This window comes from Acomys russatus, chromosome 10 (assembly GCF_903995435.1).
Source record: "Acomys russatus chromosome 10, mAcoRus1.1, whole genome shotgun sequence".
Lineage (NCBI taxonomy): Eukaryota > Metazoa > Chordata > Mammalia > Rodentia > Muridae > Acomys > Acomys russatus.
Window position 1 is genome coordinate 50,788,538 of NC_067146.1, and position 20,605 is coordinate 50,809,142.

The 20,605-nt window shown below is 40.3% G+C and overlaps 1 protein-coding gene across 1 annotated transcript in view; it reads right to left on the bottom strand.

Moving 5' to 3' along the window:
* Positions 1 to 20,605, bottom strand: part of Reln (reelin) — a 448,260-nt gene that overhangs the window by 300,173 nt on the left and 127,482 nt on the right. The window contains exon 3 of the mRNA XM_051152119.1: positions 19,874 to 20,009. Coding sequence (XP_051008076.1) covers positions 19,874 to 20,009 — 136 coding nt within the window. The remainder of the gene's footprint in view (positions 1 to 19,873; positions 20,010 to 20,605) is intronic.

A 20,605-nucleotide genomic window follows, 5' to 3' on the forward strand; every position in this document is an offset into this window, starting at 1 on the left:
AAAAGTTCAATTCGAAGCTATCACATGTAATACCAAATTGAAATTACAGAACAAATATCCAGAAAAATAGATTTCCTTTGATTCTTACAGAATAACAGCAACATGGTGCAAACCGCCCCTTTGGTGTGGAGTACTTAACTGCACAGCAAATCTGGGGTCTGCTGCATAAAGAAGTATGTATTTTCACAGACAGCAATAAAGTGAAAGAATTATGAATTATTTTCTTTGGCTGGCGACTTTGTGTAGTTGTTTCCAGTAGATGTGAAGTGCTTTCATTCCTAACAAACAGGAGCTTAAATAGAAATGAATGTTGACCCTTTCTCCTCCTCAGTAGATAATGCTGATTCAATTACCCATCTATGGAATTCATGCAGGATAAATAATTTCTGTCTAATTATTTCTATATATTTTAAAATTTTTTCTCCAGTGTATGGGGCATGTATTTTAGATAAGAAAGTACCAAATATTAATGTCATGCCTTAGACTAAAATTTAAATTCCCTTATATTGATATCATCGTCCTTATTAAAGCATAAATATTAATAGCATTTCATTTCTAATCCAGAAAATAATATCACCATTAAAAATTTTTAATGACTAGATGTGTTTTACCTAATGTGATTGTAGGTACATTTTTTTTGTTGTTGTTGTTATTTTTGATTTGGTGTTTCCCACATGCAAATTCATTCCATGCCAAATCCTGGCTTTAAATGCCTTTTCTTAAAGTTTAAATTTCATTTACACAGTTAGTCTTTTAAAATCTTCAACCTTTAAGAAATGTCAAATACACACACACACACACACACACACACATATATATATATATATATATATATATATATATATATATTTCAGTTATACTTTTTGAGAAGTCAGAAGGGGTCCCAGAAGAGCCGGCTGTGGGTGCAGGCTATGCTTTTGAAGACTCGGGAAGACGCCCCATGAAGCTACCTCCCAAAGAGCCTGCCTCTCTACTTCCAGCAGCCATTCATAATGCTAAGTGGTGGTATATTATGAAGCCTTGCTGTGGACACGCCAAGCTATTCCCGTCGATTCTCGATGAAACTCATTATCCTGGGTGGCAACGGAGTCTTAAAATAAGGCACTCAATGCTACCCAGAACCGACTGACAAACAAACTGCTTAGCCGCGCATTCTAACAATACTCAACCAAACTAATAAAAACACATATATTGTACAGCTCGGGAAGGAAAGTATATTTCATCCACTAGTTTTAAGAATGATTTGAAAACTGTTTTGTTTCTTTGTTAAGAAAAAGCACAAAGAATAGTTTGAATGATGCCAACGATGGTGCTTAACACAGTCCATTTCCTGTACAGACGCATCTGAGGTTTTGTTCCCTGATAAGCTCATCTTGTCCTGACAGCAGATGCTAGAATAATTAAAAACCTATCACTCTGGACTGCTGCATCACAGTGCACACTAGGAAAATGAAGGCAGTCTATAGGTGCCCTTGCTGCATGTCGTCTGTGTCTCCGGGGCTGACGCTGGCCTTTAATGTGCATCCTTGCTCTGCTCCTTCGGCAGGAAGCCCGTCTCTGGGGATCACTTGCAGAAAATAGGACATTGAGTCCATAATTAAAGTAATCTCTTTCCAGGCAGATGCTGCAGTTGGCTCTGTTATCACATATTACAAAAGGCATCTTGAGGGTTATAAAATGTGCAGCAAATAGCTTTGGAGATGAGAAACAGCAATTTTTCATCTAATTTTGATCCATAGACATGTAAGTACTGACTTGCTACTTTTTGGTTTTGAGCCAAGTAACTATTATGGCACTGAGATGAGCCAGGCAGTAACCAAAATTAAAGTATACTCTAGCTTTTATCCTCAAAGTGAGAAAAGCTCTTTTGTAACCATCTCTGCACTTAGCAAATAAGGGTGCCATCTCCAATCTGGGCATTAGTGCCTGCAGGCGGATTTAGAAGACAGGCTTATGTGGCTTAGCTTTAGAGGCACACTTTCAACATATTTGCTTAAGTTAAAACCTGGGTCTGACGAAGGGACCTACCATCTTAGTTACCTTGCAACTAAAGTGTATGTTCACTTTTAATTAGAAGCCTTTGCACTGTTTCTCTTTCCTGCAAGACTCAGAATGTTGCTCTTTGCAATACGCAGCCCCGAGCATTTATTAATGCTTGTGTTCTTCGTTAATCAAATCCGTAAACACTGACAGGGAAATGGCTTCGCTAACACTTGACTCCAGCTTAGCACTTTTCAGCATTAGGGACATAAGCTGGTGCTCTTTTTATAATGTTTATTTCATAAATAAAAGGACTTTAAGCATATACTGACTTAACTGTTTGGATATCTTATAAGTCTAGAAATTTTGCTTCATATGCTATAGTTCCTCAAAACTCTTTTTTAAAACTCACAATAAAGCAATTAGCATTACAATTCTTAAAACCCTTTCCATAGAATTGAGCCATTTAATTTAAGAACACGGTCAATAATATTAACCTTTAAATTTTGCATTAGTCTAAGTAGCATTTGAAAGTAGGAGTCCTGTTCAATTTAGTAAACCATAAATATATTTGTATTCTAGGATATTTAAATATCAGAATTAATACTTAGGAGAATTTATGTAATGTCTCTGGAATTGTTAAGAGAAAAACTATAAATCACAAAATTTAAACTTCTGAGAGATTTGTTATTAAATGTCCAAATTGGTATTTCCCCAAACAATTAGCATATTATCTAGCCTGCTGTTACCAGTACACGCCTGGAGTGAAAATTAGGAGTGCAGGCTCTGATTCTTTGCCATAATCTTCTGGTGTATCATGCATTCACATATCAATTCTATGAATATTTATTAATCTCCAATTAATATCCTATTGAGTTGATAAGCTACATGGCGTTCACTTGTGTGGCACAGTATGGAGTCTTGATATATACATAAAATTTTGCATGATTCAATCAAGCGAGCTAATAATTGCTTACTTATCTTCTATGGTGAAGCACTGGAAATTCAGTTATTTTGAAATATAAAATATTATTATAACTGCATTTACTCACCTTGCTGCACCATAGATCACAAAAGCTAACCCTTTTATCTGAAAGTTTGGGTCATCTGATCAACTCTGTCTTCCCTTCATACCCAAGCCCACCTTCTCCCTCTGGTAAGAATCCTTACACATTCAGCAATTCAAGGTCAAGTTTTAAGGAAATTACATGTATGTGTCAGCATGTGCTGTTTGTGCCTACGCCTGACTTACTTACTGTATTTAGTATGTCCTCCAGCTTTGCTAATGTTGCAAATGACAGACTATCCTCTTGAACACTGGGTAGCATTCCAATGTGCGGATATATCACATGGCCTTTATCTGTTTGTGGGAAGAAGCCATCACCACAGTCTGGCTATTGGGAATAATTCTACACTAAACATGAGGGCACAGATATTCCTTCAGCATATTGACTTTATTGCCTGTGAGTGTGCAACCACAAGTAGGACTGTGGGGCATATGGTAGTTCTGCTCTTAAAAGATTTTTTTTTTTTAAAGGAATCTCTGAAATATTTTCCACAACAGTTACTAATTAAATTCCCATCAGGCATTTATAAAAAAATTCCCTTTTCTTTGTGTCTTCTCCATCACATTTTCCCTTTCATCTTTTCAACAAATAAGTTTTAAAGAATGTTATAGCGCTGTTTGCAATTTTAAATGTTAGGAATATGCACTCCGCACTCTGACAAATCAAAGGTAGTTTTCAGGTTTGCATGTTTGCCTCAGCTCTGTTTACATGGAAACTGTCTTGGTCTCCAGCCGTTATCTTTTAGCCCAAATTGGACATTTTAACTCTTTGCTGGTTAATGTAGCTACACTTGATTGCTTCTGGAAAGCATTTGTCTGATATGCCTTCTTCTATCTTTGCTTTTGTGGCATTAGGCTTAGGGTTGACTTTCAGGAGCAACATATTGCTGCAATTTGAAATGACATTCTCAAAATTATCTTCAACAGGTGGAGATTTTCACCTGTTTCTGGTTGCTGTAGCTATTGATACACTCAGACTTACCTATCAATCTGCTACATTTTATACTTCCACCATTTTTGAACTTGCTTTTTTCATTTATTGTAATGGATTAATTACATTATGTCTAATCCTTTCTCACCCTCTTCCTGATTCAGAAGCTCTACTTTCATATCCATTTTTAACATTTATAGGTTTAACAATAATATTTCACTAAGGCGAATATCTTTCAAGTTGACTTGAGGGCATTTGATGCTTTGTCTTCTTCCTTCTGATTCAAACACTATGTTGTTCTGTAGTTCGGTTATTCAGTGCCTTAAAATGCCATCTTGCAGAAGCTGTCAGTGTGCATTTCACCAATTACTTGTACACCTGACGCATAAAATTCCAGACACTACCAAATGGCTTTGCTCCTCATGAGTATGTCGTGCTGTGGAAGGTCTTATATGCTCATCTTTCCTCAGGATTTATCTTTTTACTAAAGTATATTATCTAAAACTCTTACTTTAAAATGGTCTGTGTAGTACAAATCTCTAAACTATAGTTTTGAGAATGTCTTTATTTTGCTTTCATATTGCCATACTTGAGGTACGGGATCCCAGCACAATGGCCATTTTCCCGCCATCTTAAAGGTAGCTTTTCTTTGTGTTCAGGTGAGAAGACCACCAGCCACCTGAATTTACAGGGAACACACTTTTTCTCTAGTTGCCTCTGGTATTTTCTGATGTAATACTCCCAAGGCTTACTATCAGTTGCATCATTGCTAATCTTGTTTGGGTGGAAAAGATATTTACCTTTCTTGATTCCTTAAAGTTCTCTTCCATTATCTCCTTAAGCCTGCCTCTTCCTGTTTTTTGTATTGTCTCTGTTTGACATTTACACTAGATGCTAATTTCTTTCTTTCTTTTTTTTTTTTTTAGATGCTAATTTCTTAACAACATGTTTTATAACATGCAATTGATATAGTTACTTTTCCCGTTGCAGAGATAAAATACTCCAAGGGGGTGGCTGCTCTTCGAGAAGAGCCAGGTGTCATTCGAAGCCTGCACACGGTAGCTCCTAACCTTTTGTAACTCCAGTTTTAGGGGATTTGACATCCTCTTCTGGCACAGACATGCATGGCAGGCAAATTACCCATGCATATAAAATAATAAATAAAATATACTGAAAAATGCAACTCAAAGAAGACAGGCCTTATTTTGGGGGTCATAGTTCAAGATGGAACCTGCTGTAGTGGGAAAGTCAAGGCAGGAGCATCCCATCACTTCACATCAGGAAGAAGAGAGCAGTGAATGCTGTGCTGGGATAACTTTCTCCTTTTTCTGCAATCTAGAACTCAAGTCCAGAGAATGCTATCACCCACTCTGAGGGTGGGCCTTTCTGCCCCAACTAACCTCACCAGAGTAACCCTTCTCTCTTGCATGGCTAGAAGTTTGTCTCCTGGGTGAGAGCAGATCCTGTCAAGTCCATAGTCAGTGTTACCCATCACATTCACCCTTCACTTTTCGAGGGTCACTCATCTTTATGGATGACTCCAGGTGGATGACAAATCTAATTTTTCCTGTGCTTCCATAGAATGGATGCTTCATTTAGTGGATCTATTTACAGCTCTCCCTTATTTATTTATTTATTTATTTATTTATTTATTTATTTTTTAGCCTCCTACTATGCTTTATTTTTAAGACACCCTCCTTAGGTTTGTTTCCATTTAGTTGTTTTTTATTATATTTCTTTTTAAAACATATACATTTATATTATTACACATAAATAAAATAAGCTACATACAACAGGAAGAACCACGAAACAATCAGGAATTATATAACTGTTATATTCATAGTGATTTGGCTATTCATATTTCACAAACTTTAAGTAAACATATTTGCTATTTTGTTGAGTCTAAAATTCTGAATGAAAATCCGTATCTATCATATCTCATCTCTATAAACTTCAAACATCTATCTAGATCTAAAAATATCTTAACCCCTAAACAACTAAGCTTAACTGTAAGACTAAACTATCTGGTCTTCAACCCCATCAGTGACTTGAGAAGGAATAAAACTTAATTACCTGAGCGAATCGGAAGTGCAGGTTAGCAGCTTCCCAAATGAGAAGATGACAGAGACAGTTTACTGCCTGAATAATCACTCAAAACTCTCTATAATGTTGGAGCATCATCTTCAGCCTTCTGGCCCAATATATCTGACAGACAGATTTGTGAGGCAGGAACTATTGAGGCCTTGCTGACCCTGTCTTGGCAGAGTTTGGCATCAACTCTGCCTGCATTCAAGCTTGCCCATTTTTGGGCAGAATTTTGTCTGTGGCAGAAACGAGGGCATTTTGCTCAGTGGCTTGTTTGCCACATTTGAAGCCATCTCCATAAGGAGGTTCTTTGATGTTCATCATCTTCTTTGAGGTAGACTAGGTGTTGCCAGGAGTTAACTGTCTTTTTATCAAAGAATCTTTAGAATAATAAAAGCAGCTTTAAATGTCATATTCTGTAGGTCTCTGAGGCTCTTGAAGACCTTATTTAACTATTTTACCTTTTATATCTATAGAATCATATCTATCTGTTAGATATAGGATAGATGTAGGATGTGTATTCTTGTGATAAAAATAGACTAGTGATTGATATTACCATGATTTGCTCAACTTAATTCTTCACACACATTTTATATATATATAAAAGGCTGTAAAACATGACAGCCTTGGCTCCTGCCTCTTAAACCAACCTACACATTTCTCTTTTCTTCTGGGACCTGGTTCTGCCATTCTCACAGGTCTCAAAGTTTGCTGTCTTAGCTACAATGTCTACATGATTTTAGCAGGAAGATTTCTGCTGTGTCAGCTTGGTCTTCCCCAAGGTCAGAAGTCCTAATACAAACACAACTGTAATGTGTTTGGAATTAATCACAGCAACACCCTTTTCTAGGCTTTCCCCCCTCCATATTCCAAGGATCTCCCTAGTTACTTCATAAATCTCAATGTGCCATAGGATGGCAGCACAGGATGGGGAGGGGGGGGGATAAAAGGACAAAATGTATTCAAGCCCTCCCTTCAGGAACTGTTGTCTTGGGGAGCAGAAGGGAGCTCAGGATACGTGGCACCCACAGGTACATGAGAGATGGTGTTTGTACTGTTACTACATACTACTGCTCTCGTCGCCATCACCGCCATCACCACCATCTCCACCATCAAATGGCATTCTAACCCTCATCCCTGCTCTTGTACTCATAACGCTCCACCCATCCTCCAGGTGGGCTGGTTTTAAATAACAGGCACGGGAGAGTAAGTTCTCATGGGTATGAACACATTTCAGAAGTGTGGGGCTTAAAACATGTGGCAGGGGATTAGCAGGACAGGAGCAGGACCAGGAAATGAGTCAGGGGGAGAGGGAAGCCCAGGGCAGTGACCACATGCCATACCTGCCTACATTACACAGCCATGTTTAGGATCACAGAAAGTGCTGCGCGGGCAAAGGAATCGAAAATGGACAGTTAAGTAACAAGCTTTTCAGGCAAACCTGTCCTGGTTGGTTGAGCGTCGAAGCTCCGGCCAGTCAAGCTCGCGAGAGCGAACCTGCCCCTAGTCACGAGGACTGGCTTTGCCGCAGTCCTGTCGTAACTTTGGAATGCAGGGTCATGGACGACAAACATCAAGGTGATACCAGGGGAAAGATGATCCAACAGGTCCTCTAAACGTGCCACACACCACGGGCCTTTCCACAAGGGCTAAAATGGAGTGTACCGGTGCTAATCAACGACAGCGACCACAGCCAGTAGCTACATGCTGTGAGCCAGGACTTGAAAGGTAACAGCTGGTGCTGAGGAACTACAGTTTAAATTTTATTCCACCCTAATCAACTTAATTCAAACAGTTGTACACGGCCTGTAGCTACTGTATTCGTACAATCCCAAGCAAATCTGAGAATACATGTATGTGCATATGGTTGTGTGTATATACACACACATATATATAAATATGTGAATATCCAAGTAAGTTATAGATAACAAAAGTAATTATTTTAATTTTTATATGAAAGGATTTAATATTTTCACGATTTAATATTCTGATATAGGACTGAAAGCAGAGTTCAGTATTGCGCTGGAGCTTGTGTAGATTACCCACATGACCAGACGTTGGCAAACTACTGAGTGGCCACTGTCAAGAGAAAAATTATTTACCTGTTTCTCCAACATCACTGTCATTGCTAATTTTTAAATGTGTTATACAACTTTAGGGTGAAAATTCACTAGGGGCTTCTCAAACCGGATAAATTAATTATAAAAATAGGGAAACAACTCAAACCTTCTCATAAACATTATGTAATGCATTTCTGTTAAGAGTCAGAGGCATTTTTCACTGTAACACATCCTGTGGTTCACAAACTGTGGTCTTCGGCTTTCCCAAGCATTCCATGAGGTTCCAAGTACAATGTGTTAAGTGCAGGAGTCTTCCCACCTCAGCACAAGGTCCTGCAGAGGGCAGCTGCTCTGGCTCAAACCCCAGGCCCTTCTAAGAGCTCTGAGCTTCCTCACACCACCCAAGTGAAGCTGAGTAAGAGGGAATATAAGGCTTTCCACAGACTGTTTTTCCTTTTAGATTTATAGGGATAATATAAGGACTGCCTGAAATCAGGTATTTTTCAAGAAGGAACAAATTCACGTGAACAGATATTCGCCCTGGGGTAGAATTCTGCAGCAACACGTCCATCTCCTGCACCGAGAGGCAGTGCAGCTTCTCAGCTGCTCTTGTGACTGATGCAAAGAAGGCCCTGTGTTAACCCCAGCCGAACATCCCAACAGAACCAACCAGCCTTACCTCGTGATATTTTTTTGAAAGAAAGAAAGAAGGAAGAAACACAAGAATGGAGAAAAGAAAAATGAAGACAGTTGCTTTGACTTTCAAGTATTTATTAAACCTTTAAAATATGTCACATCATTAATGTATTAATTATGGTTTCTTCACCCCTCCTTGAAGTTTGATGTATATATTTTATCTCAACCATACTCCTCTCAATTAAAAATTAAATCCCCAAGAAGCACCCTGACCTCATTTGTCAAAGGCACTGATCTGTGAGAGCGGTGTTAGTCCCTGAACTTAGACTGTCACCTAGTCCGGCCTAATTGGCTGTGTAACTCTGATAAAAAGCAAGGGCCTGCGGGAGGCGAGAGCTAGCAGCCAGGGTTCCGACATTTCCCTCTACGGATGAATAATATACTTTTTATCTTGTCATTCACAGGTACACTTTTGAGCAGCACTAAAATAATTGACTCAAATTGGAGGATGTGTTTAAAAAAAGAAAATCAGATCATCGTGGGGGAAAAAGAGAATTGTGATTTACAGGTGAAATTCCTTATTCAGAAAATAGCGTATGTAGTTTTATCTCACAGTAGGGATATAATCATTTCAAACTTACAGGAGAAGTAATTTATTTTTTTGCAGCAAACTGCACGCACTCTTGAGGTCCAGGTAGAATTCATACGTATCAACTGCTGACACCTGTGTCTGTGGCACAAATGAACTCCCAGCAGACCAGCGCATATGGACTCCCATCCTATTCCAGGTATTTAAGTAACAAAGCAAATAAAATTGTGGTATTTCCTTTAGATGAGTGGAAATAGATGGAAAGGAAACTACCATCTTTCTTGAGGGATTCCCTAGGCAGGCTAGAATGGTTCCCATCAAAAATTAAAAGCACCAGGGGATACAATCAAGCAGCAATTCAGAACTCTGCCTCCGTTCATTGTTAAGCCTCTCAGGTGTTCAGGAACAGCTAGTGTCTTCAATTTTTCAAATGGCCTTTTGCCTCTTGTTTAGAGTACTTACATAAAACAATCCCTCTAGAAGTTATTTCCTTTGGAGTATCCAATGTTCAAATATGGTTCCTCCCAGGTTCTTCTTTGTCAGCTCAAGTTCAGAATGTGTGTGTGTGTGTGTGTGTGTGTGTGTGTGTGCGCGCGCGCGCACGCGCACACTTGTGCGTGCATGGGTGCACTCAAGATCTTAAATAGAAAATATTTCAGTTCTTTTGTTTTCAGCTTTTGTGCCTCTTGGTATTCTGATGAACTGAGTAATTGTGGTGTTCTTAATATGAACACACATGTCAAAAAAAAAAAAAGTAGGAGCCGCCTGCTGGTCACATGAGACGACTGTGATGATACATTGCAAACTCTCTGACTGGAAAAGTGATCGTTTTAAATGCTGTTTGCCTCTCAGAGGTACTTAAGGCTTCTTAGTAAAGGCTAGTTATTTAGTGTCTCCGTACTACAGTGTTCTCATCAGCAAACTGAGACAATGATTCTTTGAAGCGGGTGCTGTTGTTATGAGAATTATTGGATGAAAATATAGTAACCACTTGGAAGAAGGACGGGCATATGGTAAAATTTACAAAGCATTACTATTTCCCTGGTGCTTTTCTTTCAGCAGCTCCTAAGGTTAAATGGTGTGAAGGCTTCTTTCCCGCCCTCTCCCTCCCTCCTTTGTTTCTTCCCTTCAGCCTTAAATCCTTCCTTCCTAGCCAAACCTGTCTTTGCCCCCCCCCCCCCTTCTTATTCTCCCTTTTTCTGTGAGGCTTACTAGTCATTAAAGACTATAATCCATTACCAAATTAGAGATAGGCAGTATACCATAAGTCATGAATATGAGGGGAATCTGAGGCAACACCACTTACACATTGTTCCAACAGGCGACAAACAGTAATGCTAACCATCTGTAGCCCTGCTTTCCCATACACATCAGCCCAGCTGGCCCATCATCCTCAGAGAGCCCTTGCTGCTGGCTCCCATGTGATTATGTTCTAAAAAGGAAGGCAGTAAATGCAGGCCACATGATATGCTGAGTATTTGGCCCTTCAGGCAGAAGGCCATTTATTCCTTACTAAGAAGGGACAAGTACAGAATTATATTCTATAGAGTTTTCTTGAATTTCAGCTCAAATATATATGTATATATATATATAATTATTAGTGCAGAATATTTAAAGGTTTTAAAGTGGGTAACTTGGTTTAAAGCTAAAAAAACTTTCACCATAAATTGCCTGTACTGAGATTTAAGAAATTGAGCGTACTATCAATTAATTGCCACCCTTACAAAGACCATGCACGTGTTAATGTTAGATATTTGTCAGTGAATTTCTTCAAAGCTAGTACACCATCTGTGATAAGACATTGAGTAACAATTAAAATTTTAAAAAGGGGGGAAGAGAATGGGAACCTATGGCTTTCCATATCTCAAAATATGCTTAAGGCTGCCAAGATGGCTCAGTGAGGAAAGGCGCTTGCCACCAGGTATGGTGATCTGACTTCCAACCGCAGAGCTGACACAGTAAAGGTAATACAACTACCACAGATTATTCTCTGACCTCGACATATGGGGTGCAGCATGTGCACCCCTACAAATAAGTAAATAAAAGTAATTTTAAAATTAAAAAAATATATTAAATACCGCTTAAACCTGTATAGCAAAGATACATAGCTGATTAATAAAAATGCATTTAAAGGAAGTCACAATGGGGGATGTGGAGATGGCTCAGACACAAGCACTAGGACCCACGTTTGGTACCCCACCACCCGTGTAAAGCTATAGAACTAAGGCAATGGTTGTGCTGCCTTGTAATCCTGGCTCTGGGAAACCAGAGACAGGCACATGTCTGGGGGTTATCCGATAGCTAGCCTAGACAAACGGGCGAGCCTCAGGTTCCTGAGAAACAGGGTCTCAAGAAATAATCGACTGATAATGAAGACTGACCCAGGTTGTCTTCCTCACACACAGCTCAAATACAGAATGCCCACAGGCGCGCGCGCACACACACACACACACACACATCCTTACACATAGGTTTATACACACACAAGATGTCAGGAATAGACAAAGAATGAAAACAGGAGAAAAGACTCGTTGAAGATGCAATTGTTAATGACTTTGGTTTGATCTTTACTCATTATGTACCTGTAACTGAATTATAACTGTACCCTACAAAGAAGTATTAGTGCTGTAAGCCAATTAAAATGTAAAACGCAGAAAAAAGAACTATGCAGCTTTCACAGATCAAAGCTCAAGTTTCAGGGCTCATTGGAAAAGAAAACACATGGTGCATTTAACTTCAAATACCATAGGTTATTGTTCTATTTTAGTTTTGTTTGACATTTAAAATTAACACTGACTATTGTCCTCAATATTTAATCTTAACAATCTTAAAATATTTCTGGAAAGTTGCTAAGTATGGATGCGCATGCACACATATACATAGATGTATATCAACTATTAGAGGAAGGGATATAGGTAGGAAATGCAAGACTTGGTGTCAGGAGATAGCTTCAGCAGTCTGTGTCAGCCTCTCTGTCCTGTATTTCTCACAAGCAACAGGGACAGAGGCCAATTAAAGAGTCTTACCCACAGATGCTCTAAGACATGACTACATATCAAGTAGCCTAGAAAGTGCAAACTGTATCCTCAGTGATGTGTAACTTTTATTGTCAAACTGAGTGGGTTTGGACTTACCTAGAAGCCACATTTGGGTACATCTTTGAGAGTTTCTGGAGAACTTTACCTAAGGAGGAAGGGCCCACACTGAATGTGGACAGCACCAAGCATGGCTGGGAGGAATGAGACAGCCAGATGAGTGCTTACCCTCTTCTCTGACGTGAAGAGCCCCAGCCACATGGTCCCCGCTGCCATGCAGGGTACCAACCCTTCCATGACGGGTACTTCTTCACCGCCATGGGCGCTCTCAAGCTCTGAGCCAAAACCAACCCCTCTTCCCATAGGTGCAGTGAGAATTTTGGTGTCATTAAATCCTAGTTATGTTATGCAAACTTGTGTTTGGTTTAATCTCAGGTGTGCGATATGGGTGGGGCTGCTTCAGACTGTCCAGGGCAGCTGAGTATTTGCCTCGTGTGTGCTCTGGCAGGGGCGTGATTCTACCAGCTGGATATAGTTTAACTCTGCAGAGCCCTAAGAGAGGAACTGAAGCTGTTCCTGCTCCTGCTCCTGCTGTTCCTGGTTTGTCAAGTGGCCAAGAGAGAAAAGAGACAAGAAATTGGAGAGATCCTGATGAGGTGAAGTTCCCCCTGCACCTTGTCCCCAAGGAACTCAATGCCTCTAATCATCAGGAAGTCATCTAAAAAGATCTCAATGTCCTCTCTACCCATTAACCTTCTGTCTCTCCTACATGGTGTTGGGGTGCTGGAAGGGATTACGGTGGAGAAAGGTGGTAGATATAAGAACCCAAATGAAATAGCTGAAATAAATGCCTACACACAAGTAGGCTTTTTTTTTGTCAGGCATAAGAAAAATATTTTTTAAATCTTACTTTTAGTATTGTTTTTAAATGGATTCAATGAAAAACTTAAATTTGGAGATTTATTATAATTCAGAGTAGAGAATTTGGATAGCATAACCAAGGCTGTAAGTTTAAACCTCATTATGAAAAAAAAAAAATAACCAGGAAACTGGGACAGAGGGGAGGACATCCTACTGGAACTCTAGATGAGAGAAGCATGGGAGAATGGCAAAGTTGAAGGATCTAGAGGATCCTAGAAACCTACAAGAAGAACATTATGATAGGGAGATTTGGGCCCAGGGGTCCCGTTCAAACTATGGCACCAGCCAAGGACAATACAGGCCGTAAACTTCAAACCCCTACCCAGATCTAGCCAATGGACAGGACATTCTCCACAGTTGAGTGGAGAGTGGGGTATGACTTTCTCATGTACTCTGGTGCCTCATATTTGACCACGTCTCCAAGATGGGGAGATCTGGTGGCACTCAGAGAAAGGATAGCAGGCTACCAAGAAGAGACTTGATACCCTATGAGCATATACAGGGGGAGGAAGTCCCCCTCAGTCACAGTCATAGGGAAGGGGAGTAAGGGGAAAATGGGAGGGAGGGAGGAATGGGAGGATACAAGGGAGGGGATTAGGATTGAGATGTAATATGAATACATTAATAAAATTTAAAAAAAAAAAGGAGAAAACCTAACTCTGTTTGGAGCAGGTAGTTTTATACTGTTTCCATTGCTGTATGTTTTGCCTTTTAGGAAAACATCTCTTATTTTGAAGTAAGAAGTTATGTATGCAGGCTGCGAAGGGCAAAGATCATTACCGAACTAAAATAAACTGTAATGCTTAAGTTCATGTAATGAGATCCTATAACTGAGATGCCATACCTACTGCCACACACAGATGCAAAAAAAAAAAAAAAAAAAAAAAAAAAAAAAAAGCCCACAAAATAAAACAAACCTGCCCCTGTCAATCAGAACCGTTTCTGAACAAGTCTTGAAGAGTCTATAGGCAAATAGACTTGGGCAGGGGAGCCTCCCAGGGAACAAGAAAGGCATGAAGAAAGTAAGAGTTTTTAGGAAGCTGTAGAAAGCCCTGCTTGGTATGCTCATCCCAGAAAGAGGACAACAAAAGCAAGCCTGAGAAGGGGCCACCGATCCTTGCCCACCACCTGGCTTCATGTGTCTAGGCTTCTCCAGATTCTGAAGATCACTGTACCTAAGATTAGCCAGGCACCAGGTGCAGGACAGATGAGGCGAGGGGGCTAGCCAGCTATGAAACTTCTGCAGTGACGCTGTGGGAGAGAGCTCAGAAAAAAGGGTCGGGTACAAAAGCTCACCAGGGAAGAAGGCAATGGGATGAGGAGTGTGACATTGTCAGCTGGGTCACCCAGCACACAGGCAGGAAGAGGATGCAGCCAGAGCTGGGTGTGGGAGTTGGGGGCAGAGCCAACTGACACTGACCTGCATGCTGTTAGGGGAGGGGAGGAGAGTTAGTGGTGAACTTTGGTTTGCACCAGTTTTTGGTTTACATTATGTTTTTTGTTGCCTGAACATGAGGTTAGAACAGAAATGGTGAAGGCATCCTCTACCTCTGTTGTGCCTGATATTGAGCAGCTGTTTCTGTCTGCGAGAACACTTGACAAATGTTCAGTGGGCCACCACTGTGTGCCAAGCACGAGTCTAGACTGTTGGAGCAGAGCACTGAAGGGAAATAAGATTCTTGCCTTCAAGGAGTTTGAATTGTAGTGGTAAAAAGATAATTATACGAACAAGAACATATGTTAGAAATAAAAACAAATGCGATGAGGGACAAATGCCAGATAAGAAGGGTGGGTGATGGTGGCTGCAGGGTAGGGAGGGGCTGCGGCCAGTGCCGTGTCTGTCCCATTGTGAGGAGCACTCACTCCGTCTCCCAGGCTCCTCTTGGTGAGTCATGACAGAATCTTAGGTTCTAAATTGCCCCTGAGCCACCGTAAGCCACCTGCCTCTCACACTGTCCTCTTGCTCTCCTGGTGAGCTACAGACATTCTTCCTTGTATTGGTTGTCCTCTCAGATACTCTGGTCATAGCCATACAAAAGAAGTCATTTCTGTTTAGATAAGTGCCTTGTATTCCCGATCTCTCCAGAACTTTGAACATAAATGGGTGTTGGATTTTGTCAAATGCTTTTTCTGCATCTAAAGAGATGATCATGTGGTTTTTCTCTTTCAGTTTGTTTATATGGTGGATTACATTGATGGATTTCCATATGTTAAACCATCCCTGCATGCCTGGAATGAACCCTACCTGGTCATGGTGAATGATGTCTTTGATATGCTGTTGTATTCGCTTTGTGAGAATTTTGTTGAGTATTTTTGCATCAATGTTCATAAGAGAAATTGGTCTGAAATTCTCTTTTTTTTTGTTGGATCTTTGTGAGGTTTAGGTATCAATGTGACTGTGGCCTCATAGAAGGAATTTGGTAACATTCCGTCCATTTCTATCTTTTGGAATAGCTTGAATAATATCGGTATTAGCTCCTCTTTGAAGGTCTGGTAGAATTCTGCACTGAAACCATCTGGCCCTGGGCTTTTTTTGGTTGGGAGACTATCAATGGTTGCTTCTATTTCTATAGGCGAAATAGGGCTATTTAATTTGTTTATCTGGACTTGGTTCAGTTTCGGCAAATGGAATCGGTCGAGAAATTTGTCCATTTCCCTTAAATTTTCGAATTTTGTGGCATAAATGCCTTTAAAGTAGGTTCTTACGATTCTTTGTATTTCTTCAGTGTCTGTTGTTATGTCTCCCTTTTCAATCCTGATTTTGTTAATTTGGATAGTGTTTCTCTGTCTTTTAGTTAGATTGGCTAATGGTTTGTCTATCCTGTTAATTTTCTCAAAGAACCAGCTCTTGGTTTTGTTGATTCTTTGGATTGTTCTCTTTGTTACCACGCACAAAACTCAAGTCCAAGTGGATTAAAGACCTCAACTTAAAACCAGAGACATTAATTCAGTTAGAGGAAAAAGTGGGGAAGAGCCTGGGACACATAGGGACAGGAAACAACTTCCTGAACAGTACACCAACAGCCCAGGCCTTAATGTTAACAATTAATAAATGGGACCTCATGAGGCTGAGAAGCTTCTGTAAGGCAGGAGACACTGTCAAGTCAAGAGAACAAAATGACAGCCTACAGAATGGGAAAAGATCTTCACCAACCCTTCATCTGACAAAGGTTTAATATCCAAAATATATAAAGAACTCAAGAAATTAAACACCACAAAACCAAACAACCCAATTACGAAATGGGGCTTGGAACTTAACAGAGAATTCTCAACAGAGGAATATCGAATGGCTGAGAAACACTTAAAGAAATGCTCATCCTCGTTAGTCATCAGAGAAATGCAAATCAAAACGACACTGAGATTCCATCTTACACCATCAGAATGGCTAAAATCAAAAACTCAAATGACACCACATGTTGGCGAGGATGTGGAGAGAGAGGAACACTCCTTCATTGCTGGTGGGAATGCAAACTAGTACAACCACTTTGGAAAGCTATCTGGCGCTTTCTCAGAAAAATGGGAATAGGGCTTCCTCAAGACCCAGCCATCCCACTCCTTGGAATATGCCCAGAAAATGCCCTACCACATAACAGGGACATATGCTCAAACATGTTCATAGCAGCCTTATTCATAATAGCCAGAACATGGAAACAGCCTAAGTGTCCCTCAGTAGAAGAATGGACTAAGAAACTGTGGTATATTTACACGATGGAATACTACTCAGCTATTAAAAACGAGGAATTCCCGAAATTTGTGGACAAATGGATTGATCTAAAAATTATTATAATGAGTGAGTTCACCCAGAAGCAAAAAGAGACAAACGGTATATACTCACATATCAAAACATTAGTCCAAGGGATACGTACCATGAAAATCTTTACTTACCAAGAAAGTGGGTCAGAGGAGAGGATATCCGATTGAGACTTTAGGCAAGAGTAGCATGGAAGAAAGAGGAAATAGTAGGACCCACAGGGTCCTGGAAACCTACAAGAAGAACTTTATGACAGGCAGATCTGGATCCTGGGGTCCTCCTCAAACTAAGGCATTGGCCAAGGAGAATATAGGCAGTAAGCTTTGAACCCCTACCAAGACCTAGCCGCCGAACATGATATTCTCCACCGTTGAGTGGAGAGTGAGATCTGACTCTCACACGAACTCTGGTGCCCCTTTTCTGACCATGTCCCCCAGATGGGGAGACCTGGTGGCACTCAGAGGAAGGATAGCTAGTTACCAAGAAGAGACTTGATATTCTGAGAGCATATATAGGGCGAGGAGGTCTCCCTCAGTCACAGACATAGGGGAGGGGAGAAGGGGAGAAATGGGAGGGAGGGAAGAATGGGAGGAAACAGGGGAAGGGCTAACAATCGAGATGTAATATGAATAAATTAATTAAAAAATTAAAATAAAAAAAACAAAACAAACAAACAAACAAAAGAAGTCAATTCATGTAGCAGTTTTTAGACACACATTTTTGGTCAGAAAGCTCAAAGTAACTGTGATGATTCTCCAAGCAGCGTAAAAGCCCTGGAGCATTGTTTGCACCTGATTTCACTTTAGTTTCTAATATTCCCTTTCCTGTTGCTTGGACTTGACCATTCTTTTAGTACTTTTATTTTCATTTAAATATAATTATATCATTTCCCCATTCCTTCCCATCCCTACTCCTCCCTTTCAAAGACACACACACACACACACACACACACACACACAGAGCTGAGTATACCTATGCTTGGCTGTATATGCTTTTAAGCTGACTACTTAGTATTGAGAAACCAACTAAGGGGCTCATCCCTGGGAACGACTAACGCTCCATCTCTCAGTAGTCACTGGTTGCCTGTAGTTCATTGTCTATGGGTGGGGCCCAGTGAGATTCCTTCCTTCCATTTTAGCGTATCTGCTCATGTTGTCATTGCTAGTTCTTCTTTAGATAGCCATATTGTTGACATGTAGTCATAGGTGTAGCTTCTCTGTCATTTCTAAGAGACAGAATCTCACAGCAGACTTCCTATTCCTCTGCCTCTTGCAATCTTTCCAACCCATCTAGAACCTATATAAATTGTGAATGGAAGAAAGAAACCAATAGTCTTATCTAGCTGTGATGTCTATGAACCACGACAATGACCAGCATGGCGAGATATGTCTAAAGGTGCAATAGTGGCAATCATGTCGTAAACGCAACCAACAACTGTCAAATTGCACTTAAAGCCCACTCAACAAGAGGGGAAATCATGCCTGGTACTGTAAACCCAGCCAGCTACCGGGGCTAACAAGGGCATGGATATTACAGGGAACCATACTGCTGCCACTTTACTAAGCCATCCTAATCCTGAACTGCGTTCTAAAACTTATCCTTATATCCACGGATAGTGTAGTTCTCACCTCTCATCAAAGATGCTTCTCTTAGAACCAGATGGAAACCATAACATAAAAATAACACTGGCCAAATTGCAGAGATCAACTACGGATCATAGGGTGCCTGGTCCCAGTGATGGAGCTACAGTCCAATTCCTGCACCTAAGGCTCAGTGGCATCACTCTTCTTTTATTTTTGTTTCTAAATTGGAAAATAGTAACTGTATATATATATTATATATATATATATATATATATATATATATATATATATATATGTATGTTAGGGTGCAATTTTGTTTTGCTATGTGTTTTTATTCGGAATGACTAAACTAAATCACACACACACACACACACACACACACACACACGCTTTTTTGGGAACAGGGTCTCTCTACATAACCCTGGCTATCCTGCAACTCACTATTGCAGACCAGACTGGCCTCGAAATCACAGAGATAAGGCATATGCCACCACACCCAGCCAATATACTTATTTTTAATGATGGCAGAATTGAAGACATAGTGTCTTAAAGTATGGTTTCCATTTAAAATGTCTCCTATAGGTTAATGTGTTGAATTCGTGGTCCCCAGAAGGTGGCCCTATTTAAAGAGGTTGTTGAAACCTTAGGGGGTAGAAGCTAGCTAAAGAAATTGGGTTACTGGGTGACTTTGAAGGACATTCATTCATTCTCATATTCTCACTGTCCTCTACTCACTTTCTCCCTTACCCCACCCCTTCAACGAGCTGAGTTGTACAGCTTCCATGCTGCCTGTTCACAGTACCATGATGTTCCACCCGACCATAGAGCAAACAGCCTCAGACTAAACTCTGAAACCGGAGGAAACACATTAGCCTCAGTTTTCATACTGTCGTAAACCTGTGCTACATGACACCTATCTTCAACGAAATCTTGTGCCCTTAAATAATGTCTCACCATTCTCCTCCTCCTCTATTAGTTCGTTTATCTTTATTGATTAAGCATTGTTGTCAGCTGGAATTGAATTTATAAATATGGAGCTTATAATAAATATGCAAAATAAATTTTAATTCAAAATTGAAGACTTTAGACACTAGCTTTGACTTCTTTTAACACTACAATGAATGGTTTTAATTAAAGTCAAAGCTATTGACATAATAACTTTAAACAGTTACTCTGTAATCTCATGAAAGGTAGTATTTGCCTCCCACGCTTGTCACATACATATTAGGTACTTACATGAAATTCACACAGCCCGTGCCAGCTGGTGGGGCAATCCAGACAAAGCTGAGGTTGGTTGTAGGCAGGTGGCTCACGTGAGAGGCTACCACACTGCACATAAACTGGTTCCCAAATTGGTGGTCAGACATGATTCCTGGAAGACAGAAAGGGGGGGGGTGTTACAAAGAAAACAAAATGAGGTTCTTCCTACCCACCAGGGCATAGTAGTGTTTTATGAACATTCTTATTTCATACTAAGGTTCATTAAACTAAGTGGTTCCCCATAAATTAGGCAATTTTTTTCTGTTTCTTAATAGCAGTAACTTGATCACTTAAAGCCCCATTATCATGAAATGACCCACAAAAGCCATCACTATAAAATGTACTTTGCTTTTGTTTGTTTCTCTATGAAATACCATCAGGCCAGCATGCACCAACAAGTCTGGCTTTCTTGGAGCTGTCAGCGACATGGGAGACCAGGCAGCACGCTGGACCAGGAGGTATGTCAGCAGGGAGATGCTCAGGGGAATACATACAGTATCGGAACCTCTATTAGACAGTTTCAGAGGAGAGCAGGTTTACCTGGCCTTGCCCCCATTTTCATACTGGAAAGCTTGCCACCTGCAGAACACTGCTCCAGGCCTGGTGCACTCTCAGGGAAAGATGGCTTGACTTCTAAACTAGAGCTCTCAAAAACGACAGAGAACTTTATCACTGTCTTGATTTTCATGATGGTAGTGTGCAGATGGA